The following is a 25447-nucleotide window of genomic DNA, read 5'->3' as shown; positions in this document are numbered from 1 at the left end:
AAAGTTTGTAAGAACGCTGTTTTGCAAACTCGCTGTTTCTTCTCATTATCTATGCCAAATCCAGTATTGTCGTTGTCTAACACAGGTAAGTAGTAAATGTTAGTAAAGGTGCGACGAGAATTAGCGTCCGTGATGGTTCTACGTTTATTTATTTTTTGTACATACTTAGCGAGAACATCCCACTGCCTTGAATGGTTCCCAATACTCCAAAATTTATCAAAGATTGCCTGTCGATTGAAATCTGTAAACTTTTCAAAACATTTATACACGCATTTTGGGTAGCATTTTAAAGCGCCCAGTGACTTTTCATGACGTAATTTCCCATCCCGACTATGGTACTGTAGGCCTAAATTCTTCAAACGTTTACGTTTCATATCCACCCATTCTTTTTGATACCTTTGTCTTAACCTTCCGATATCCTTTCTCTTAGTTAATCTCTTTCTCCTTAATCTTGATGACGTTGGTGAAGAAACTTCGTTTGACGAATATACAGCTGGTTCACTGGTTGATGGATTGGATTGAACATCGCTTGATATACCAGAACTCGGATTTGCGTACAAATAATCAAAAGGTTCTCTTGGTTCTGGTGTTGAAGTCACATGATCGGAATTTGCAAATATATCATAATCACTTTCCATTGCGGAATAAGCTGAAAATGACATCTTTGGTGAAGGCATTGGTGTAATAGGAATAACTGTTTCATCGCTGTCATTAATATGAGATGCCTGTACATCATTTTCACTTGTTACTTGTAAATCTGGATGAGTGAGAAGATCAAAAGACAAATCTTCAACTGCATATTCCGCACCAGAAGGTAGAGGAGATACTGCAACCAAAGAAAATTTATTAATAAATGTATATATTTTAAAACTATCAGTTAATAATAAACAATAAAGATTTATTTGCACCGATGTCAAGAAATTGAATCAGGCATATGAATATAAAATTAGTAAAAAAATATTATTGGAAAAACAAAAAAGTTGAGAAATTTAATGTCCAAGTCTTAAAAGTTCAAAGTTTCTATCTAATATTAAAGAGATTTCATTTCATAATTTCTTAAGAAACTAAACTTTTGAGACTTGGACATTTATTTTGAGACTTGGACATTAATTGGCGACTTGGACGTTTTGCAACAGGGTTCGAGGATATATATCAAGGGATATTTATAATATAAAGATATATTATTATCGGATAATATCCGATATATATAGCCGGTTTTGATGATATATATAAATTTTTAAAATTTGTCACTGTATTGTACTTTTTGACATAAGATTTTTATTTTTTAGTTGAATTTGTCGTATTTAAAAGAAGATTTTATGTTTTTGCTTTATTTGTCTGATTTTAAGTTTTAAAAACATTAAAAACATGTTTATGTAACACATTAATATGCAATAGTATTAATAAATATTACAATAAAATAATATTATGGCTTTCATACAAAATTGATACATTTCATAATCAAAGTTGATATATTATATCTGATATATATCATAAATATCCGATATTTTGATATTTATAATAAATATCGGATATTTTCGAACCCTGTTGCAACTTGGACATTCAATTTCTGAGACTAAACCCTCTCACGCTTTTGGTCAAGCCGTTTAAGCCAAAGAAATATACCTATAGATAATATACCCACATCATACACCATACATTCATAGTCATACACTCGAAAACATAATACATACCTCCTTCTGGCGCAGTCGGGTAAAAATACTTCGCTAGTTTAAAAAAACTGCTAGTTTAGGCATCGAACTCACTTCCCCTTACGTCTCAATAGGTGTAATGTTCATCAAACAGATCATCATAATGAAACAATTAATACAAGATAAACTACGAACAACACGCCTGTACTAACACTTACGCCACAGTGTGTTTTTTAAATCACTGTCAATAATCAGGTAATAATTTGATTACCTTAGATGTCAGGTGATTATTAATGCTACAAATAAATTTAAAAAAACTAATTTGCGTTCATATAGCCGCCAAAAATACCATTTTAAAATTAGAGGCGTAAGTGATTTGTTTACAATCGAACTACGTAAATAGGCGGAAGCGAATTTACGCCTTTTTACGAGGTTTATCGTTAAATTATGACTAAATAAAAACATTTTGCAACAGTTTAAAATATATTACTTCACTAGAATATAATAGCAATATAAAAATGATTGACTCATCTTACCTGGACATTCAGTTCTATTATTTTCATTTTGATTCTCGTCTTCGCTGTTAAATTCACTACCGTTTCTTTGGCAAATAATTTGATTCATAATTTTTTGAGCTCTTGTTAGTGGCTTTCCTTTTGTTGACATCATTTTTGTTGATATACTAATACACTAATAACATTATTACGCTACAACGCACGAGCAATGCAACTGTAACGGACGTGGCCGCGACACTGAGTAAAACGACCGAAGCGGCACCTCCGCCCGCGCGCCGCGCCCCCGGCGTGACTTCTCAGCGCTGTAGATGGGCGAACCGTGTGATTGGGCTTTATACGTGACGAAATTTGGCACATACGCCTATTTGCCTAAAATTTTATTTTGTATTTAATCGAAAAAAAATTTTTTTTTTTTACTGAAGTTATAGATTAGGGCAAAATTAAATCATTGCTTAAATAATTGGAAAAAGGCGTAAGCGGCAGTTTCGCCCATATTCGTAGGAGCCATCGANAATTTTTGCTAGAAACATAAAAAATATGCTATTAGCGGAACATTCTAAAATTTTCAACTTAAAAGTTAAAAAAAAAAAAAAGAAATTCCATAGGTCCAAAATAATTTTAAAAACTGCGCAGTTTTCTGAACTTTCATAATAACACAAAAAAACATGTACTTAATAGGCCATTATTTTCTGTAATCGCTCCACTAAAGTGGTAAGTCGGAGATTCCGTTACATGTTTTTGACTTTCTTAGGACGAACTAATGATTGCAATTCTCTAAGTTTACGTTACGTAGAACACATTTAAAGACAATAACTGAACAGAACATTTTTTTATCAACTACGAGGAATCTCTTGCCCTTCATCTGACCTGATGAAAACTGATGGATGATCAGCGAGCTTCACTCGGAATCCTAATCCACAGAGGAATTGGCTGTCCTCTATAGGTGGCCTTACCACTAGACCACAGTGGTGGTTGTTATTTTACGATTAAATTCGATATACCTACATATTAGAGTGTGAGAGAAAGAGAAAGAATTTGTGTGTGTGTGTGTGTGTGTGTGTGAGAGAGAGAGAGAGAAAGAGAGAGAGAGAGAGAGAGAGAGAGAGAAAGAGAGAGAGAGAGAGAGCATAAATGGGTGTAANAATGATGTCTTCCGGAAGTAGCGCCTATGTTCACCTCGTTCTTCTTGTTCGTTCTTCAACTCGTTCAATGCTCGCTTCTTTCTGCGCCCAACTTCATGGTTTTGCGTTTCGGCGGGGAGACGGCATACGTTCAGCCATTTTGATTCTTCACACGACGAACTTGTATTTTGAGTATTTTTGATAAAATATGATGACTATCGGCACCCGGTTGGTAGATTGATGACGGCACTCAGGTTGTAGTGGGATGACCACCAACGTTCAGTTTTATGAGTAAATTTGCAGCACACCAAACTCCATGTAATATTGTAACTTTGTAACTTCACGATTTCACTTTTATAGAAAGCTCGATGACCAATACAAATGTTCACTGTCCTCTTCACTTTTATAGAAAGCTCGATGGACCAAAAACAAATGATCACTGTCCTCTTCACTGTTATATGTAGAAGGCTCGATGGACCAAAAACAAATGTTCATGGAAACACTTGTTAAATTTCAAATTGCGTATATTGACACATTGGACACACGTTAATTAATTGTAAAACAATTTTGGGGTGGAGGTTATAGACTCCAACGTGCAATCCGTCCGATTCTCTCCAATAGAATGAATGTCAAAAAGGAACGAATGAATAAGTATGAATGAGTGACTGATGTTTGCATTGAACACGAGCCCTACAGGAGATTTGTAATTAAAAGACTGTATTGAGTTGAGCCGATGCGACCTCTGTTGTCATCACTATTGGATAATCTTGAAGTGTCAAAAAGGTCTTAAACACCAGTCTTATTTAATGTTTTTATTGCAGCGGGAACTAGAGGCAGCCTGGCGAGCGCGGGCAAGCCGACCTCGTCTACGCTAGCGTCACTGGCGGGATTACTCCGGGAGCACTCTCATGAAAGGACCCTGGAGGAAGCTGGTAATTATTATTGTTTGTAATATACTTGGATCCAATGATATTAAAGAACTATAGATATGTTACGTTCATAGAAATTACGATTTGAATCCGTGCCGAGCTATTCCAAATTGCACACATTGACAAATGTAACTGATAAGTGAAACAAAAGATACGAAATAGCACGCAAATGAAAGAGATAGCTATAGTTTTAACGATTCTGCACTAACTAATCTATGTCCGCAGCGCACGCATCCTTATCGCTCTAACGTCAAAACAAGATCGCTTTCTCTTTCTTAACTCGAACATGGCGCATGGCGCGATGGCGTCTTGATTGTTTGCATAAATAATTGAAAATATAAATACTAAATAATTTTGCATAATCACATGTGGTAAGAGATCCCTTGTATTTTGTTTACTTTAGAGTCCACGGTAATAATATCATACAGTATTGTAACTTCATATAAACAGACGAAACGAGAACTTTCTTTCGAAATTCAAATCTCGGTATGCGCTCGGTATGCAAAAGTCGGGGGTGTCGCGAATGTGCCGAATGGACGTCGGTGGCCAAGTGTTAAAAATGACAAAACTGATTGAATTTGAGTGACCGTCATTTACGGTCAAATTGTTCAAAAACTAGTCAATTTGTCATTTTCAGTCAGTTTGATTTGAAATGAAAATTATATTGTATTAAACCAGCTTTTGCCCACAACTTCGCTCGCCCGAAATTAACGTAACAGATCATTATGATTATTAAAGTTTCAAAATTATTTACGTAGTTTTAAATAAATTAAATCTACTAATCACAAAACAACACACATTTTTAACCTATTCCATTCACAAAGTATTTTGTTTGTCTAACTAAATAAAAAAGTACAATCACAAAACTAGATAGAAATTGTAAGTAGGCAGATGTAATTAAACTGGGTACTATAGGTGGGCAGCCCTATCGCATGTTGTCATACCGTGACGTACCGCGCGACTGTTGACATTTATTTCAAAAATATGGCCGAGTTGGAATACTGTATAGATAGCATTACCGTGGTGGTAGCTAGCCAGGCGGACTTAGAACAAGCCCTACCACCAATCAAACCGAACAGAAAAATCTGCCCCCACTGGGAATCGAACCCGGGACTTCTGCGTCTGAAGCAGGTGGTCTTACCACTAGACCACAGAGGCGGTTAGACCAGTTTATTAAATACTACCGCCGCTACCAACCGGGCTACATGGAAAGCATTGTTCATGTTCAGCAGTGGACGTCCTATAGCTGAGATGATGATGATGAAATACTAGCGAAATTTCTGACTTAACTCTACCATTTATATGCCCATGTTAATGCCTAGTGTCGGCACATATATCAATTTACCTAACACCCTGTATATTTAGATTCCATGTTTCCCGTAGCGTATGCAAGCACACAAGACAACAGCTCGCCCCGCAGGCGTAGCGAGGAGCGAGCCAGTTCCGCGCCGCCGCGCCGTGAACGCAATATGCGCGCGCGAAACGCTGCCAAGGAACCCGCCCGACAGGTAATAGGAGCATTTTCTTTATTTATTTATTTATTTTATGGAAAACAGGTGCGGTTTACCAGGGACAGCTTTGAAGCTTATGTTGTTTACACAGATGCTTGGTCCCGGAGGATATCGTCGGGTTTTAACTTTTAGTAGGTATCGCGCCTTTCTGGAAGAGAGAATCCCATAAAACTCATTATCTTGAGAGACCACGTTCTTTACTGTGTACTCTTCATGCTAGCGCCAGGCGCGGCACGAATTTATTTATTTATTTATAAGGTACACCAACAAAGTCACATACATAATACAGTTCATACATTTTAACATGGTTTAACACATGATGCGTAAATGATCTCAATTACATGTCTACACTGCATTTCTTTTTGCAAAAAAATGCAACGTTTAACAGCAAATTAGGACGTCAGTAGCGCGACAGCAGCGTTTTTATAATGTAAAGGCAGGCATCCGCGACTGACGTAAATATGTATAAGGTAACAGGACTGGCAAAATGCCACGGGCCACCGACGCGAGGCGGTCCCAGCCTAAGAACCTAATGGTATAGTTACGTCACTGGCATCCGCTGTCATATAGTATGAAATTATCGATAGCGCGTCAGTCGCACGTCGCGTTGCTAAAATCGTGAAATGTGAAAGTGCTCTTATTGTTAAGTGTTTATGGACCAAAGCATCCGCCTGTATATAAGGTTACCTCCAAAAGACAGACGAAATTTTAATAGGACATCTAATTACATTAAAAAAATTGGACCCTAGCATTAAAAACAAAAAAATAGGCTAGTTTCTGTTTTTACTTTTCCTAACAAACTAAATGTAATATTTTTAAGAGCATCCTGTACTTTGGTTTATCGGCCCTCTCTGTCATTTTAACATTATTTACATAAGCTGCTGGACGTGAAGTCCTTGTACACGAATGCACTGTCTGGCACGATCGATGCCATGCCTCCGGACCACACTGAGCACTTCGGGTTCACTCGACATAACATCAAAAAATCTCGAAAACTAGCATTATAAAAATATGGTTTATCTAAAACAGTGGTTCTTAACCGGTGGTCCGCGGACCACTGGTGGTCTCTGGAGGCATTCCTAGTGGTCCACGAAAACATTGTAATAAACAAGTGACGTGACGTAATGAGTCGAGTCAACACAACGCAAACGGCGCACAGTGGGCGAGAAATCGACCTCCCCTATCATAGGATTTGAAAAAAAAAGTGGTCCCTGACAAGACAGAAATTTGGTAAAATGGTCCCTCGTGACTTAAAGGATAAGAACCACTGATCTAAGGGCTGATTTTTGAATCGTCAGATAACTTTTAACTGAAGAATAAGTTTGGCACATTGACAGTTTCAATATGGGAAATATGTCAAAATGACAAGGTTATTCTACAGATAAAAGTTATCTGACGATTGAAAAATCAGCCCTAAAACGAATTAATTTAAGATTAAATCTCGTCTGTCTTTTGGAGGTGACCTTATATTATAGATCCGTGGGAACAATCGTACTAACTGTATGCTTTATTCAGGCCAGTAGCAGCCGCAGCCGGGCGCGGCGCGAGCGCGCGGTGCCGGCTTCGTTCCGGCTGCTCGCCGCTTCTGACAACTTGCGCGCAGAATCGCACGCCGACGACGCGCAGGTACCAACTACAACAAAACACCACAATCGATCCTATTACAGCTATGCTTAGATTAATAAAGCCCTAAAAATCTTATGTCATTATTACTGTCAAAACGTTGTAAAAAATATAATCTTAAAGGCGATTTTTTCCAAAGTAAGAGAGTTTTATCGTTATGAAATTGTATTATTTGTTATTTATTTAATAAGACATAATTGGAACAATAGTTTGTCGATTTTTTTACTACGTGTGACGTTTCATAGTTGCTTCACTTTTCTTGCGCTTACTACCTATCTAGGACTTTATTAATCTATGCAACTATGTAAATAAGGTGCGTTGAACTTAACCGAAAGTTCATATGTCCACTATCCATCACAATGTTATTTTAAAATAGAAATGGATTTTATTGCATATTTCAGGGTTCAACTGGCAGTGGCTGGGAAGGCGCTTGGAGGGACCAGCCGAGGCGCGCGGCGAGTGCTAAGGTACTTAGCAATCATAATAAAATAAATTACGTCTTTTAATAATAAACTAGCTGACCCGGCGAACTTTGTTCCGCCTTAATGGCAATAAATAAGCAGACTTTTTTTTTATTTCGAACGGGATAAAAAGTATCCTATGTCCTTCTCCTGGCTCTAAACTACCTCCCTGACAATTTTCAGCTAAATCGGTTCAGCCGTTCTTGAGTTATAAGTGGAGTAACTAACACGACTTTCTTTTATATATATAAGATTAACTAACTTTACTAACTAATAACCTAACTTTACCTTATACCTTTAATAAGTGCTGCAGCGAGTTATCACAGCTCTTCTCAGGGCTATGCAACTGTGCCATGTTGGGGGACCGTATGAATGATACAAGAGTTGTTGTTAGTCTCTGTTATTAATCTGTTTATTAGTGTGAACTGCGTGACTATTTAGCCGTGTGGTGACGGCAGAGTAGAATACATTTGTCACCAACCCCTACTCTTCCCGCGGATGTCGTAAGAGGCGACTTAAGGTTCGGACAAACCAACGCGTGCAGCGATGGCGATGGCGATGGCGACCACTGCGCGTGCAAAAGTTGTTTCACACTGCCGCGACCGCGATGGCGATCACTGCGCGTGCAGGTTGTCACTGTCACGCATATTGTCATTCACGCCTATTCGGCAAAATGGAAACTGAATTAAATGATTTGTTTGGAGCTTTTGATGCAATTGAGACAGTGGAAACACGTTTTCACTCAAGTTTATTCAGGCGGCATTTATAGAATGAGACAGGATTACATGCGGTATAGGTAGTAGGTATTGGTTATTCATAACCAAGCTATATTTCTGGCTTCGTTTGTAGTCCCTAGAGCCCTAACAATACCTTTTAATTAGATTTAAAGAAAGGTTTGATAGGAAGGAGGACTGCACTAAGGCTTTCTTGGCCTCAGTGGGGGAAATGAAACACAACGCGGACGGTTGATATCTGGTTTATTACTGTTATGCTATTGCTATATCAAGATTTACATAATGTACACAATTAAATTTTTTAAATTAAATTCAATGTGTCCAGTCCAATGTGCCGTCGGTGTAGAGTGCCTACGGTGCACGTTCGTTCAGGGTTCATGGGCCAGTCGGCTAGCATGTTGTAGGTCGCGGTCGATGCTGACGTGCTCGTACAGTATCCTTGTGGGCAAGTGAGATTATATCCAATTCATCTTTTTCCTTGAGGGAAAAAAATTGCCCCCATTACCTTTTACCATTGTCGTTCTTATCGTTAAATCGCACAAAACTACACAGAACTCAACACAACATCTATCAAAATCAATTTTCATTGTCATTTTTGGTGCAACAGTCATCTTGACATTTACTTTTTTTAAGGCAAAGGAAATTACATTATGCACCCAATCCACAGAGTACATAATAGTCCAAATATCTTTTTTGTCTTCAATAATAACCCAAAAATACAAAAAGACATCAGTTTTGATCAAATAGGTGTTTCTAGTGGCACTAAATTAATGACTGAGACGTTTGATGACTTTAATTAGGTTTTTGTTTATGGCATAGGTACTTAGAATTGCTCTAGGGCCTTTGAGAAAGCTGCAGACATGTACATTCTCAATTATTTTGTTCTGCAGATAATATCCCAATTTTATTTATGAAGTTGAAGAAGCAGGTTCTCGAGAAAACTAGAATAATTTGTTTATTTCCAAAAAATAAATTCTGATATTGATACTTTATTCTAAAACCTTTTTTTTATTCAAGTAGGTCAGACTAGTGGTATGTTATGAATAATTCATTTTTAATTGTGTAAAAACTTTTTAACAGATCCTACTTACTATTTATTACATCGATTTAAAAAAACAGAAACGTCACAGTGACAAATGTCGCGATGATCGCTGATCGCTGCGTGCAGACGCTGCATAGATCGCCGCGACTAATGACAGGACGCGTTGATGTGAACACATCGCTACAAATTCATACACGCTGTCTGGTCGCCATCGCCATCGTCATCGTGCACGCCGGCTGCACGCGTTGGTCTGGTCTAACCTTTAGGGACTACACATCAAACAGAGAATGGGCAGCAGCGCTCTCTGAAAAACATCAATATTTTAAACTGCGATCTCCAACCCGCCTGCCAAGCGTGGGGATTATGGCAAAACCCTCCACTATAGTGGAGGAGGCTCATAGTCCAGCAGTGGACTGTAAAGGGCTGTTGATGGTTGATGGCGTGACTATTTATACGATATAGATCAAATGACGTCACAGCATCAGCACTATACGTGATAAATCTGCTGACAGAACGTGATCAAGATAAGATATGAAGAGATTAAGTATTGTGCATACCGGCACACAACGGTTCTTGTTAGGGCCACATTCCTGTTTCTATGATGACGAATGTGTGTTTCTGTGCAGAAATTTGTTTGTGGCTTCGGCTGCAAACATTCACTGTTTCTATTCGAAGACGCTTTTACTGTGGTCGCTGGCGGCTACAGTCTCTTTGACGAATGGTAAAATCGATCTATGGGGTCACCTGTTAAAACAACGAATTGATACCCAGGTGTCGAGCGGGCGTGTCCCAAGCGCGGAATCGTCGTTGGAAGACCTGGCACTAGCTCCAAGCGGATTGGACCTATCGCTGCCTGACTGCAAGATCATCGCCAACAGGAACGCCAGGCAAGACAGAGACTTTAAAAGGTAGACGCACGCTGCACACCCATACCATTTCTATTTTCCGTTTGTTAGTCGTATACCTCGAAATCAAAAAATCCTTGTAACTTTTCAGCTATTCGCATTTCGCCGCGATATCAAAATTTCTGAATAGATTTTTATTCTTGTAGTATAATTTTTGATCGCTAATTACAATTGTCTAAAAAATTCGTAGTAGATTTACTTTCCTGCCTGTGTCGGCTTGATAAATAGGCTATTGATAATACATGCTACATCAAAATTCGCTACTGTTGTAAAAATATGTTAAAAATATATGCTAGTAACAAAATATACTACCGATATTACATGCTACAACAAAAAACGCTATCACGGTGAAATGCGAATAGGTGAAAGCTACTAGGATTTTTTGATTTCTAGGTATACGACTAACAAACGTTATTTTCTCAAGCATTTTTATTCTGTATCATACTGTTTTTGGACCAGTACCTCTAGCACTAACAACTTTCGTCTTCGACTCGTTTGCGACAGTTTGTTGTGTTGTGACAAAATTCGATACCCAGCCTTCGAATTCAACGATAACGTGACGATCTTGACTGTCAAAATTAGCTTCGTGCTATCATTTCTCATATAACGTTACGTTCAGTTTAAGTGTTCATACTAAATCTTTTGATGGGCGACTCAAATACGCAAACGATTTGAAGTCGAAAGTTTCGTACTAGAGGTACTGTTTCACTAGTTGCTGGTAAAGTCTCTAAAAGTAAATTTGAGCCATGCTCCCGCGATGGAGGCTAAATGACCTGATGATGAATTTCAGTTGATTCTGAGATGGAATTCTGTAAAGCAATCGTAATAATTTGACAGTTCATAACGTACGATAAAGTCAGTTAAACAAAGCGTTTGACAGGATAATCGTACGTTATGAACTGTCAAATTATTACGATTGCTTTACAGAATTCCACCTCTGGTCTACTTTATCTTTATATTGCATTTGCAGTTAAAAATCCCAAACTTTATTAGACACTGGTGAAACAAGTTCATAATTTTACAATCATAACTTCAATACTTTGACATGGCATGACATCGGCTCTGTCTTCTTCATGGCCATCAACTAATAAATGAACATTTCATCTCTACTTCTCCAATTTTTTATCATTACTAAAACTCATTCATTCACTTTAAAACTCCGAATGACGTCACACTTCTGTTACAGATACTTCATAAACGAGGGCACATCGAAAGACCTATCGAAGCTCAGCAAAGAGATACGTCACGAGCGCGAGAGCTACCGAGAGCTCACCGGTCGATACATCGAGAAGCCCGAATCGATACCGTTGAAAGAGACTCACTACTCGGACTTGTCCCACAAGGAGTCCGTCCTGAAGAAGGACTCGAAAAAGGACTCAAAAACTAAAGAGATAAAGACAAAGATCAAGCGCTCGGATTCGGGGAAGAGTGAGTTGAAGATAAACGTCAGTGTGGGGAGTAAAGTGTTGATAACGGAGCCTTTGGGAGTGTACGATTGTATCAACTTGGGGAGGAGGATTGACGTGCAGTGGCCCTCTGAATACCAGAGGGAAAGGGGCGGGAGGAACTTCTGGGGCAGCTGGGTGCCTCTAGCTGGGATGGATGGACTGGTAAGAGGAATAATCCCTAATTTTTAAGTGACCCCTATCATCATCATCTCAGCCATAGGACGTCCACTGCTGAACATAGGCCTCCCCCAATGCTTTCCATGTTACCCGGTTGGTAGCGGCCTGCGTCCAGCGCTTTCCTGCTACCTTTATGATGTCGTCGGACCACCTTGTGGGTGGACGTCCCACGCAAGTGACCCCTATGGTAACACATAACGGGAATTTTGTTTTCATAGGGGTCACTTAAAAATTGAATTGAATTGACATGAAGTAGAACATGATACACGCTGAGTAGGAGTCATTTTGGTTCAATAAATTATTTAAATTGTGTTGAACTATGATTGAACCAAATAAACTATTTTTCTTTCTTTCTATCACATAAAGAAACAGGCTATTGAACGTTGATAGCATGAAATTATTACAGTTTATAAATACAGTTTGTGTGGTTGTAATTAAAAAATAAAATCACTGTTTTTAAACAGATATCACCGCCACATAGATGCCAGTGTCTAGCCGTTGTCCGTACATAATTAAACATTAATTTCAGGTGGTGCACAAATGGATTCCAAACCACAGGGACCCCAAACTCCGCTCCCACGTAGACAAAAGCATCTTGCTCATAGAAATTGATGACAAATTCGTTCCTATCGCGGAAAACTGTGTGCAAGACCTCGGCGACGAAGTTTAAACTTTATAGCATTGACTTAAGCTCTATTATAGCTTATCGGTCTTGAAGTTAGACTTAAGGATTGGACTGTACCTCGACTCCTGTATCGTTAACGCGAAGATCTCCAAAACAAACCTTAGGTTAAACTATCCATCTGATTCTCATTGTAATATACTAAAATATTATGTTCCTATCACTGAGAAATTAATTTATTGACTCAAGAGGCAATGAAATCTGACAGTTCCTGATGAAATTTACATCCTCTGTCACAATTCACAGATCAGTTCCACAAAATATGTCATCAACCCAACCTTTTATGTTATAAATAGTAAATAATAACTTGAACGTGAGCTAAATACTCATAAAAATGACAAGAAATATGTACCCCTGTTAATAAAAAGGGGTAACGTATGCAAAATCAAACCAAACGCGAACGAGATTAGGTTGAGTTCGCTAGTATCGAATTTAAAAGCGTAATTGTGTAAGTGTCGGTGTATATTTTGGCTATTTGTACTAGTTTACAATCTTACGAAAACTACGATAGATTCTGAACCAATATTAGATATACTTAAACATAAAATTAAGCACCTTAGTAAATACTTTCTGTTTAATAAACTGTTCTAATAGCCACCAATAGAATAAAGTTACGAATTTCAAGTTTATTCAGCCGATTTGAAGTTTAAATAAGTTCATTCCGTTTCTCGTAAGTTCTAAACTAGTAACGAGGGTAGGAAATTAGGAATAGCGGACAGTGTGTTCTAAATTATCTAGACACAAATCTTTAGAACTTGTGTGATTTAGAACTGCCTGATTTTTATATTTTTTTATATTTCTTTGAAGTTCCTCTCTTTAGTTATAGTAATATGGGAACTATGAATTGTAACCAATGTCTTAAAAGTTTAACTACATAAGCTATGAAGTGTTACACGCGTAGACACTGTTTAAATAAATTGTGCCAAGACCAAAGGTACTATTGATCCCAAATGTGTCACAAACTATTGTTACGAAATATTTCATTTTAATTTAAAATACAATCATACGCAGGTACAATGGGTTAAAAATAAGCTTTATAATCTTTAAAAAAATGAAATGTACGTCATTGATAAAATTTAAGTACATTTTGTGCGTGTATAAAGTATTTATACATAATAATAAATTGTAATATAAATTTCCTTGTAACCAAAACCTGATTTATGTTACAGTATAGTTTGCATAAACCCAAATCCACGATGTATATACATAAGAGTAAACGCTTTGTTGTGTGTGAGTAGCTTTATGGTAGACAGGTTCGTTCGCTGTGTAAATATAATTGTATATAATGTAAAATAATATGTAAACATTTGTATATTTATCTCTTAATATATAAAAAAACGTGTATACATTATTATGATAAGAAGAGTACTCTTTTTATTTTTGTTATGTTTTTCTTCACTAAATTTAAGTAAAAATTACCCCAAAAAAATCTTAGTCTTTCTTCGACACCAAATGAATCTTTTATTATGAAATATGTATTAGGTGTTCTCTTTTAAGCTGAGTACACATTCGGTCGCCGCCTGACGTAGTCTGGGACATAAAGCATCATAAAAAATGCCTTTGCATTTTAACACAGAAGTGTGTACGAGGCTTAATTACTTTTTAATTAATAATGACTGTTGTTTGTTAAATATGTATACTTGTGATGCATTTTTAGGGTTCCGTAGCCAAAATGGCAAAAACGGAACCCTTATAGTTTCGTCATGTCCGTCTGTCCGTCTGTCCGTCTGTCCGTCTGTCACAGCCGATTTACTCGGAAACTATAAGTACTACAGTGATGAAATTTGATGGGAATATGTGTTGTATGAACCGCTACAAAATTATGACACTAAATAGTAAAAAAAAGAATTGGGGGTGGGGCCCCCCATACATGTAACTGAGGGATAAAAATTTTTTTTCGATGTACATACCCGTGTGGGGTATCAATGGAAAGGTCTTTTAAAATGATATAAAGTTTTCTAAAAAACATTTTTCTTAAAGTGAACGGTTTTTGAGATATCAGCTCTCAAAGTCGTAAAAAGTATGTCCCCCCCCCTCTATTTTTATAACTACGGGGTATAAAATTCTAAAAAAAATAGAGGTGATGCATGCTAATTAACTCTTTCAACGATTTTTGGTTTGATCAAAGTATCTCTTATAGTTTTTGAGATAGGTTGATTTAACTGTTGCTGCTACGGAACCCTTTGTGCGCGAGCCCGACTCGCACTTGGCCGGTTTTATATCTATGTATTGTTTATGATCGAAGGTAATGTGAAATTATGGCACGTTGAGTTTTATAAATTTAAGGGGATTTAAATTATTAAATAATGTTATTGTACAGTCGGAGCGCGCGCAACACTAGTTGTATATCTAATTATTATAAGCACATATCGCAGATATTATCATACTAAATTGGAATGTGCTAATTCATTAGTAACGTAAACTGAATCAAAAAGAAATCATAATTTTGTGGAAATCGGTCTTGAGTTTCAATATTTAATATTAAAATTATTTATATCGTGACTCAAATGCGGTATTTATTCGCGAGTGTGCTTGTAATAAGCTTGATTGAAAACGATTTTCTTTCTAAAGTTATTAACGTTTGAGACCTTCCCCGTCATGTTGAAATGTTTACATTATTATTATGTATGCAATGCACATTCTATCCTGCGGCGAGTTGATAGTACTAGTTTTTAAATCTTTTGACAAATCTTTTCCACTAAAAGAATCTTGTTACCTATTTCAAAACATTTAAGCATTATAACGATCTAAATTTAAATCACGATCTCTTTTTAATATTTTTTGAAGATACAATCGATACTTAAACTAGTATTTTCACTCGCTTTAGTATCCTTCGCATTTGCTATCTAAGTGTACAATTTACATACCAATAAGTTAATTACAAAAATAGTCTTACTTATATTATAAAAATGTTAAAGAAACTGCTTGTTTTACGATGACATTTTAACTTCTATGGAATTTAATCTTCCTTTCACTGGTAGCAAATGCGAACGGACCACAAAAATGAGTATATATTCTCAAGTTGCCTTAATATATTTTAGACTGATTTTTTATAATCGTGAGCGTATCTAAGCCCATATTATATATGAATAGATAATTGTTAAGATATAGTATTGCGCTCTTGAATTTAATTATTTAAAATATAAGAACATCGCAATGTACTTATGCTCCACTTAAAGGCGGTTTACACTATAGAGTCCACCGAATCATACGTGGCGATCACCTATAATGTTCTTGCATTCGATTCTCTATCAATGTGTACTATAGTTATTATTTCTAAGGAACACTATTCCTTGAAACTTATGAAGTTACATGTCAATTTCGTTCGAATTTTCTTTACCTCACTTGTGTTTCGCTCGTAATACAATACGTTATAATATTGTGTCGTGTGTCAATGGATGAACGGTATGCAGTTGATGTCTTAAAAATATTAACAAAGTAGATTTTAAATGATAGGAAGCACAATCCGTCCACAGAGATGTGTTTTCTGCATATGCAAACATGACATTCGACTTGATTTGAGTTTTATGAGATGTACACAAACAAAATATGTACCTTATAACACTTCAAAAACGAATTTATTGCATTATTTGTTAGGGCATATGCAGATTAAAAACGTCAGAGTTCCATTAGGCATTGAGTGAAAACCGCCGAATATAACTGTTGAATTGTGTTATTATGAATATCAAAATAAATATCCCGAAATAAAGTGGTACTTGGAATTCATGAAATTTTATTTATCAGCCCCTATATTTACGTTTAGTGGTGGTTATATAAATTGTAATGTGACATGCAATAAACGTTTTGAATTTGAATACTCTTGCACTGCTAAACGCAGAGAACAATAGAGTTGGATACATGCAACTATTTGAAAAAAATCTAAGTCTTGAAAATTTTAATAAGTTTTTGACAACAACTTTGCAATAGACTAGAAGAAAAGGGTTACTAAATAAAAACAAGTTATTCAAGAAAATATTTCATATATTTTTACGACATAATAAATGGATTCGATACATTTCTTTAAAATTAAAATTCAATTCCTTTCTGTTATCGTCTCTTTTTACTGATTTTTAAACAATATTAATGTTGCATCTAAGAATCAATGGTGCTACTGGACAATCAAGCAGGTTAGCAGGGGTTTATTTACTTACACAATATCTACCCTAAACCAACAACACATTATCTAATACACATCACATCAAAAAGGTAAAATGGACCCGAATATGGTCGTACACAGGACATTATTCTATCGTAAGCTCGAAAACTACGAATTAACGGTGTGGGTATTAACACGTGAAACTACAAAATAATTGCACCACAATCGTAATACTTTTCGTTAGGATTTAGGACGTTTATTGCTTTGTTAGACGCATGTAAAATTGATTTCAAAAAATTACAACTAAATGGAAACATGAAAAACGGGATAAATTCCCAAAACTGTTTGAGAGGATTTATTACTAAATGTGGGAAAATATTAATGCGTTTTGTGTAGTGTGATATTTTGTCTACGCTAATAAATTAATTTGTGCTGTTGTAAGCCTGTCGAAGGAACTGAGATGTGACATTATCCTATAATCATTACTAAGCAGCTCCTAGCTAAAGCACTGCACTACATTAAAAAAGATATATTTACTACAATTGCATTTTATAGACTTTGTCTACACATTGACAAATCTGGCTTACATTGTATGTTATCAACCTTCCTACGTCTATTTACTACGTATACATAGTATATTCGATTATTATAAATCACTAGAGGGGTACACACACACGGATGGAATACAAAAGCACCTTATCCGATAGGAAATCTTTATAAGAAATCCTGCAGACTATATACTTTTTGTAGGCCGATAGTTTGATTGGGGTATTATAACACCTTTAAATTAATTAAAGGCATGAGAAACGCACAACTTTTTTCACTGTAATGTCGATGGGATTGCGAAACTGTATAAAAATTAAAAGCGCGTCACAATGTCGCTCTGCATGTCTCAAAAAAGGTCATATCAGAAAGTCCCACGTCAATATCAGAAAGTATGCACATTATGTTATGTACACCGATTTCGTTGGTATCAGACGATTCTTTATACACTAGTATTACATTATCTGTACTCATACTAAAAATCTATAGTCTGCAGAAAGTCTAAAGTGAAAACTACTAGCAGAATTGGGTAACACCGAAACTAGCGCAGTGTAATAACGCACAGCGTCATCTATTACACGAGTGAGATAACAAAGTAAATTTGTGATCGATGTGCAGCAACTATACATCAATTATAGAATGTATTTATCAGAAAATCTCTATATTTTGTATACTTGGATTTTTTTTTCAGTTAACGTCTAAATATGTATTTGTTTCTAAGTTTATACTAGTCTTACATTTTCAAGAAACTATTACATTCTAGAAGACAGTGGACACTATAAATTATCAGGGAAAAAAGTAAGTTGGCAGTTAAGAATCATAATTGTATCAGAATCTATTTATTCGCGCTTGTAAGAGAAAATATATACTCTTCATAAGATTTAAATCTTAAATTCAACTATCATAATAACTATCTTATCTAATTTAATTAGTGTTATAAAAAACAGTAGATAGAGTATAAAACTATAAAGTTGAAAAGTATGTAAAAAGCCAGTGTAACTAAACGAAGGCATGCAGCATTTACAAAAATATAGTTATCATTTTATCCCTCTCATTAAGAACATACCTCACGGGCCGAGTGCAGTTTTATTGAATTTATGATTTGAATAACTTTGCAAAACGATTAATAAGGCTGGCTTAGTATAAAAAGCCGAGATATGTTCTGATTAGTTAAAGCTAAAGTCAATCGCTACTTATCCTTGAAACCAACCAGAGTAACAAACATAAGACATTCTATAGACAAGTCGCCGACGCGTGCCGATGATTTAGCATATCATTAAAAACTACATTCTTGAAAAAATTGTTAGTCGGTCGACGACTTAAGTGTGTAGAATGCTTAATAGCACTACATCTCATCAAAAGAGCTATCAGCAGAACATAATGATAGTTTAATGACTAAGATAATGTACCTAAACCATTAAAGTAGGTTTATTGCTATTATGTATTTTCTAAGGTAAAAATACTTTCCAAATTGTACCAGTAAGTATTCTTATTACATTTAATCAAAATTCACATCTGTGAATATCAATTTTACTGAAAACTATTGCTGGAGTTCGAAGTTTAGAGCGAATACATGACTAGCAAATTTTTGAATCGACAAAAAAGCTATTCAAACTAGCATGTTGTCTCATACGGTTTTTAAAACGTGGGCAACTTACAAAAAAAAGTTCTAAGCTACTTTTCTAGTTGAATTTTTATCGAGGATATGTTGCGATTAAGCTTAATATTTAAAGCAGCAATATAATTGTCATTTAATTAACTAGCTAGACTCATTCACAATCGCCCATCTTTCCTAAAGTGCGGCAATAACAACTTATACACAAACAACTAATTATTCAGGCAAAAACAGTCTTTCCAAGACTAGGCCCTTTTAAATCATTAGTTAGCATCGTTAAAGATCCATCAAATACCCCACATAATTAGATAACGACATTTTAATTATACTTTTCCAACAATATCTTATTGCTTGTGCTATTTACTTAAATAAAATCAAACTTTAAACAACAATAATTGTGATTTTTATCTACTTAAACTGACTGAGATATTGGCACATAAAAATAATAGATAACAAATGAAATGTAGTGGAATTGTCTATTATAATAGAATGACACATTGACCTAAATCATATTTTATAAACTAAACTAAACAAAGACTAAGGCTGGGTTGCACCATCTTATTTACATCTTATTTAACTAGGTATAACAATTACCGGTGCATTTTGTATGAAGTTTGACAGATTATTGACGTTTGTTAAAGTCAAAGTAAGATGGTGCAACCCAGCCTACGAGTAAGACTGGTTACAAAGACATTACTATGATAAATAATGAAACTAAAACCCTGTTTTTCTTTTTGAGTTTAGTGATAACAATGAATGGCTTGTCATGTAAATTACCTGCTTAGAAGTGAAGGGCATTGTACAGTAGATACTTTTGGATTTTAACTCACAAATAACACACTCCCTTCACTATTTGCGATATATTGATATTCTATATTATTATTTTCATAGCTGGGCACCGTTAATCAAATAGTTAACTTCGTTAATCGTTAAACCGTTAATAAAAAAATTAACTTCGTTAAACGTTAAAACGTTACATTTAGCAAGATTTAACGCAAGTTAACGTTAATCGTTAATCCGTTAATACATGATAATAAAACGAAAAAAGTAATTGTATGCAAGGTTCAAATAATTTCGAAAGCTTGTATCGCGCATGGACTTTATTTCTCTTTTTATTTATGTTTGCGCTACAAGCTTTCGAAATTATTTGAACCTTGCATACAATAATTTTTTTCGTTTTAGTAACGTATCTGGTCTGGCGTTCAGCAGCTCTTAGTCTTATAGTATCTCAAACTCAGAGCCTTGGTTCAATTTACATTACAATTTAGCACCAAAGTGCTCGAAAAGACAAATCCAACAAACCCAAACTCGATAAGTTTCCACCGTTTCGTTTAGGAATTCATATGGCCACCTCCTGACTCCATCATCAGGACCCTGGACATCATCTAGTACTAAAGTGCTTGAAAATACAAATCCAACGAACCCAAATTCGATGCGATTCCGCCGTTTCATTTAGGAGTTCCTATGGCCACCTCCTGACTCCATCATCAGACCAGCTCAATGGTACCACCACATTGCATTTCCATCGTACTTACATAATTATACCAAATTTCAGCTCAATCGTTTGAGGAGAACTGGTCTTAAATTCAGTTGCAAGATTTGTCCCACACACATACCTAGTTACCTACTAACAAGTGAAGTCAATAATAATATAAAGCTTATACATAAATAAATAGCATTTTTATATCGTTTCGTTCTGGTTACAAAAACTGTTGTTTTGGGTTCTGGAAGTTCTAGTACTTTCTGACAAGTACCAGAACGCGTTTTTCTAGGGGAGTGCCTCCGCTGCCGGCGCCGGCGGCTGATTCGGCAGCCGGCACCGGTCACTGATTCGGCAGCCGCCGGATGCTGATCCATACTTTACTAATGTTACATATTTTGTAGGTATTTTTCGACAAGTCAATACATTATGTAAACGTCTTATTTTCAGTCCTTGATAAGTTGGTCAAGTCTTTTAGAGTAATTTTGCATCCAGTTTGTTTTTGAATTATTTTGATCTAATACAATTTTTTATTAGCGCCTGCTCTTAAATTAACAGTTCCTGATCTTTAACAGTTTTTGGCAATTTTAATCTTTGCTGAGAAAGAGAATTAAAATAGGACTTAGATGATTGATGGTTGTGTTTTTCATTCAGTTCTACTTTAAATTTAAGAATTTTTTTTAATGGCACTCAGGCGGAGTAATATAGTCTTTATTCGTTGTAGACACTGTTTTTATATTTAAGCGTTTTCGAACTCTTCATAAGACGAATATTCATCACCGACTTTTATTTTTATGCAAGTGTATCAAAAACATGTCACACAAACTCGCAGCTATCGAAAAACAATACAAACTTTAAAGTAATAAAAAATTTCGGTTTTGGAAACTAGCTTTTTGCACTTGACTTGAACCCTCTGTTGCCGGTTGCCTTTACTTTTACTGAGTGCCAGCGCCGGCAGCTGTTTTGACTGCCCGCAGTGTATCACGTGGTATCACCGCCGGTTCCCAATGGCGATATTTTTGGAAACCGGCGCCGCAGCGGAGGCACTCCCTTTTTGTGTTTTTCAGCGTGCCTGCTGTATCTTTTTGGAAAATAGCAGGTACTGGATTAACGATTAACGGACTTAGGATAATTTAACGGAAGTTAACGAGTCCGTTAACATTTTTTAAGTTAACTTAAAAGTTAATCCGTTAATAGAAATGTTAACTTCGTTAATTAACGATTAACGGATTAACGAGTTAATGCCCAGCTATGATTATTTTGTCCTGTTGTGAATTGTATCAAGCACATTAAAAACTAGTGTGAAACCTTCATTTTTATCACCAATCTCATAAGCCAACATCCGATGTGTGTAAAGCCAATATCCCATTCATTTATAACATCTATAATATGCAGGTTTCCTATTTACGCTCCCTCCTTCTTTTTACCGGCCATTCTGTCGATGAGGCTGGTGATCATGTCTGCGTCGACCAGGCCGATGAATTTGTCAACTATCAAACCATTGTTTATGGCTATGACTGCTGGAACTGCTTTTACCTGAAATAGTGCGTGAAAACTTGAGACTAAAGGATGATGGGCACTTTTCTATGGCATCTGGGCGTAAAACCAACAGAAATGTAACTACTATTATTTGTTAGGACTTAATATCAGAAATATATTTTCATATAAATAACTACCAAAAACTCCCGGGTTTGCTTGGAAATTGACATAATGGGTAATAGTAATAGGTGCTTTATTGCGCAAACAAAAAATATTATTAATTAATATAACTTATCTACTTACATTTTAAATACATTAAGTTATTTATCCATTATTATGTCCAACAGTTCAGGAGTGGGGCCAACAAATGGTATATTTAAACATTATAAGCGTAGGACCATACCTAGGTACCATTTAGAGAAATGACATGAACACAGTCATGTTTCAATAGGATTTCTACCAGTTAAGTTGTAGTGTTGTCGCATAATCGATCACGGATCGATTATTAATCGATATTGCCAAATAACGATTTATCGATTACAATTCGATTAATCGATTTTATTGATTACCATCATTACTATCATTTGATTGTTAATTCAATTCCTTATTTTCAGAAATGTAATCGATTATTGCAATCGAATAATCGATTATGATTTATTCGGTATACATAGTACTAAATCGATAGAATCGATAGTAAGATATGATACAATACTCTCAATATGATCGATAAAAACAATCTAATTGACCTAATTCTATTTTTATTACCCTAATGTGATGTGAAATACCTACTATGGAAACTTTACATATTCAACGACCTCTATCTCCGTATCCACGCGTATTTCAGGATTGTTGTCATACTATGAAATGAAGTACTAGTATTAAGCTTTAATTTAGTATACTTTTTGTTTCTGTTGGTTTAACGCCCAATATGCCCATCATCCTTTATACACAAAAACTAAAATGTTACTAACTATACCAGTTGTCATATTTTAGAACATAGAGGTTTAGAGAGATGCCAACTAATGCGCTGAGTTCGAAACTCAGTGTCGCATTAGAAATTCACACACACAAAGTAATCAAAATACGTGCTCATTATCCACTGTGGTATCAGTACTCAACGTTTTCTTTAGTATTACGCAAGCAATGTAAACTGTTTACATTATGATGTCTGCAGCAATGTGTTCTGTTTTTGGGCATATTGCTGCGACACCGGCCCCACCCTCTTGTCACATCTTCCTTTAGTTTTTGTGATCTGTGTTTTAGAAAAATCAAACACATTTCTCACTTACAAGACTGAGTTTTTCGTCAATTATCACCGAATAAAAGAAGATATTCACTATGAAGTTATATTGAGCACAAATGTTTTAGCAAATTCGTTCGTTCGTTCGTTTTCAGCCGAAAGACGTCCACTGCTGGACAAAGGCTTCCCCCAAGAATTTCCACAAAGACCGGTCCTCCAAAGCTGATTCATTTCTACACAATTTAATACCTAATGCCTGTATAGACCTAAAAACAAAAATTAAACTAAAAATTACGTACCTCAAAGGTATGCACCAAGTCAGCATTGTCCTCTACATCGACTACAGCTAAATCAAGGTTATTAAGTGGCTCGATCAGTTCCTTCAGCTTCGGAGTGAGTATCTTGCATGGCTCACACCACTCCGCGTGGAAATTCACTATGACTGGCTTGTTGTTGTTCATCACCTGATACAAATTAAGATTTCTTTTTTTACTACTATTACTTTCTTTGATGTAACTTAATAAACATTTTAGATAATGTTTTCACTAAAGATTTATAGTATTCAGTTTAAAAAAAGAAAAACTACACTTGGAATTTTGAAATAATGCTTCACAATTTATGAAACTAAGTTCTTGTTTGTACATTCTTTAAGCAAGTTTCACATTCAACTCATACTAGATAAATCACAAAGTATCATACTACCTAGTACTTCCAAAATCACAGCTAATCAGACAGGTACTGTGTAAATCTTGAATGGTTAATTTATAGCTACTCAGTTTACAACAGTTTACTTTACTTACCTTATTGATGAATTCTTCATTATTTTTCACTAAAATAGTCTCATTGTGGACTATTGACGTGGAGATTGCTTTTGCTTGTCTCAGTTTCGCTAGGCTCCTGATCGGGGACCTCAACCCTTGGCAAATTGTGTTAGACATTTTCTGAAAGTAAAGATATTATGTTTAGAATATTTGACTTGCCTTCAGTTAATACTTTCGTTCGTTTGTTTCAGCCGAAAGATGTCCACTGCTGGACAAAGGCCTCCCCCAAGGATTTCCACAAAGACCGGTCCTGCTAATACTTTACTGGAGAAGATTATCTTCAAATTATATAGCAGCCAAAATAGTTATCTACCACTTAATTTTGATAAGATATTGCAAAGGTATCTTTGTATAATAAGAGAATCTAAAACAATCTGATGATAAGGTTACAGTTATAGACACATTCTGAAACTTGGCTACCACTTGGTAAAAAAAATCCACATATTGACTACTTAGTTATATAATTTATTTAGTAACTGAAGTACCTACCAGTAAGTAAAAGAAATAAACCATTATAACATAAAGATTTCACTTAAATATTGTGGCAAGGCTGCTGTAAAGATCAAAGTCAACAAGCAGTCTACGTGAGATACACCATGTTAGATAATGTTTGTATGAATAAGCTCTCATTTAGCAAATGATAGTGATAACAACAGACAAAAGGATGTTTCTCATTTAGGTACTAGTTAATGATCCCTACAAACATATTAGTGAATGAATGGTAAATGGTAATAAATACAGAAGAGTTACAAAAAAACTTACCAAAGCAACTTATGAGTAACTTAGTTCAACAAGCCAAATGTCTTAACTTTTTGAGTCTCAACAGGAGCAAGACAAACATAAATAAAACTATAGGCAGTACCAGCTACAACACTGACAAGCATAAACGAAAGAATTGCGTATCGAGTCACGAACAAGTGATCGTAAAAATTGGCACCATGAATGTTCTGCGCGTCCCCTTTTGGCAATGAAACCAAAATGATTGTTAGTAAAAACGATATTCCTACTGATATCTTCCCAATGTAATGACCTGTCCGTACAGAGACCCAGCACAGAAACAAAGTGATTATCCACAAGACAGTTAGAAAATATACCCCGACACCGAAATTAGACATTTTTATTTGCAGATTAAAACTAAGTCAGACATATTATTTTCATAAAATCATGCAGCATTATAAGAGTATTTACGGTTTGTAACAGATGGTTGCACATATGATATTCACAAATAGCTTTTCGCAAAGCGGTTTAAACTTGTTTTGTAGATAAAAATATGACAAAACCTTGAAATTTACACTAAACTCACAAGTTCACAACCCGTCATGAAAAAACACTATATGACATTGACAGACAAGCAGCAAAGTGATGTTGTCATA

The 25447-nt window shown here is 35.7% G+C and overlaps 2 protein-coding genes across 5 annotated transcripts in view; one reads left to right on the top strand and one right to left on the bottom strand.

Moving 5' to 3' along the window:
• LOC114363844 (uncharacterized) overlaps positions 1–16497 on the top strand; it is a 31461-nt gene extending 14964 nt beyond the window's left edge. The window contains exons 2-9 of the mRNA XM_028319688.1: positions 4110–4220; positions 5601–5725; positions 7244–7354; positions 7753–7818; positions 10360–10496; positions 11680–12103; positions 12648–14451; positions 15015–16497. Coding sequence (XP_028175489.1) covers positions 5687–5725; positions 7244–7354; positions 7753–7818; positions 10360–10496; positions 11680–12103; positions 12648–12788 — 918 coding nt within the window. The 5' untranslated portion in view covers positions 4110–4220; positions 5601–5686 and the 3' untranslated portion in view covers positions 12789–14451; positions 15015–16497. The remainder of the gene's footprint in view (positions 1–4109; positions 4221–5600; positions 5726–7243; positions 7355–7752; positions 7819–10359; positions 10497–11679; positions 12104–12647; positions 14452–15014) is intronic.
• A 266-nt stretch (positions 16498–16763) lies between these two features.
• LOC114363846 (thioredoxin, mitochondrial) lies at positions 16764–25414 on the bottom strand. 4 transcript variants are annotated; one of them, XM_028319690.1, is made up of 5 exons: positions 25263–25414; positions 24054–24194; positions 23553–23717; positions 21794–22070; positions 16764–19937 (listed from the first exon to the last, which is right to left on the bottom strand). In XM_028319690.1, the coding sequence occupies exons 1-4, from the start codon at positions 25284–25286 to the stop codon at positions 21939–21941; spliced, it is 462 nt and encodes a 153-aa protein (XP_028175491.1). In that variant the 5' UTR covers positions 25287–25414; the 3' UTR covers positions 16764–19937; positions 21794–21938. The 4 variants fall into 4 exon arrangements, with proteins under 4 accessions (XP_028175491.1, XP_028175495.1, XP_028175494.1 ...); XM_028319694.1 differs by having other exon boundaries at positions 25355–25402; XM_028319693.1 differs by lacking the exon at positions 25263–25414 and adding an exon at positions 24837–25236.
• Between the last annotated feature and the right edge of the window lie 33 nt (positions 25415–25447).

The sequence above is a fragment of the Ostrinia furnacalis genome, unplaced genomic scaffold (assembly GCF_004193835.3).
Source record: "Ostrinia furnacalis isolate ACB-3 unplaced genomic scaffold, ASM419383v2 OfSCF7316, whole genome shotgun sequence".
NCBI lineage: Eukaryota > Metazoa > Arthropoda > Insecta > Lepidoptera > Crambidae > Ostrinia > Ostrinia furnacalis.
This window is presented reverse-complemented; position numbering and strand designations above follow the sequence as displayed.

What these genes read in the sequence shown, in the direction of transcription:
- LOC114363846 (XM_028319690.1), bottom strand. Translation starts at nt 25,286, where the DNA reads ATGTGCAACCATCTGTTACAAACC. An exon ending in ATGAAGAATTCATCAATAAG is followed by an intron (nt 23,718 to 24,053) that starts GTAAGTAAAGTA and finishes AATTTGTATCAG; the next exon opens with GTGATGAACAACAACAAGCC. An exon ending in ACTTGGTGCATACCTTTGAG is followed by an intron (nt 22,071 to 23,552) that starts GTACGTAATTTT and finishes GCACTATTTCAG; the next exon opens with GTAAAAGCAGTTCCAGCAGT.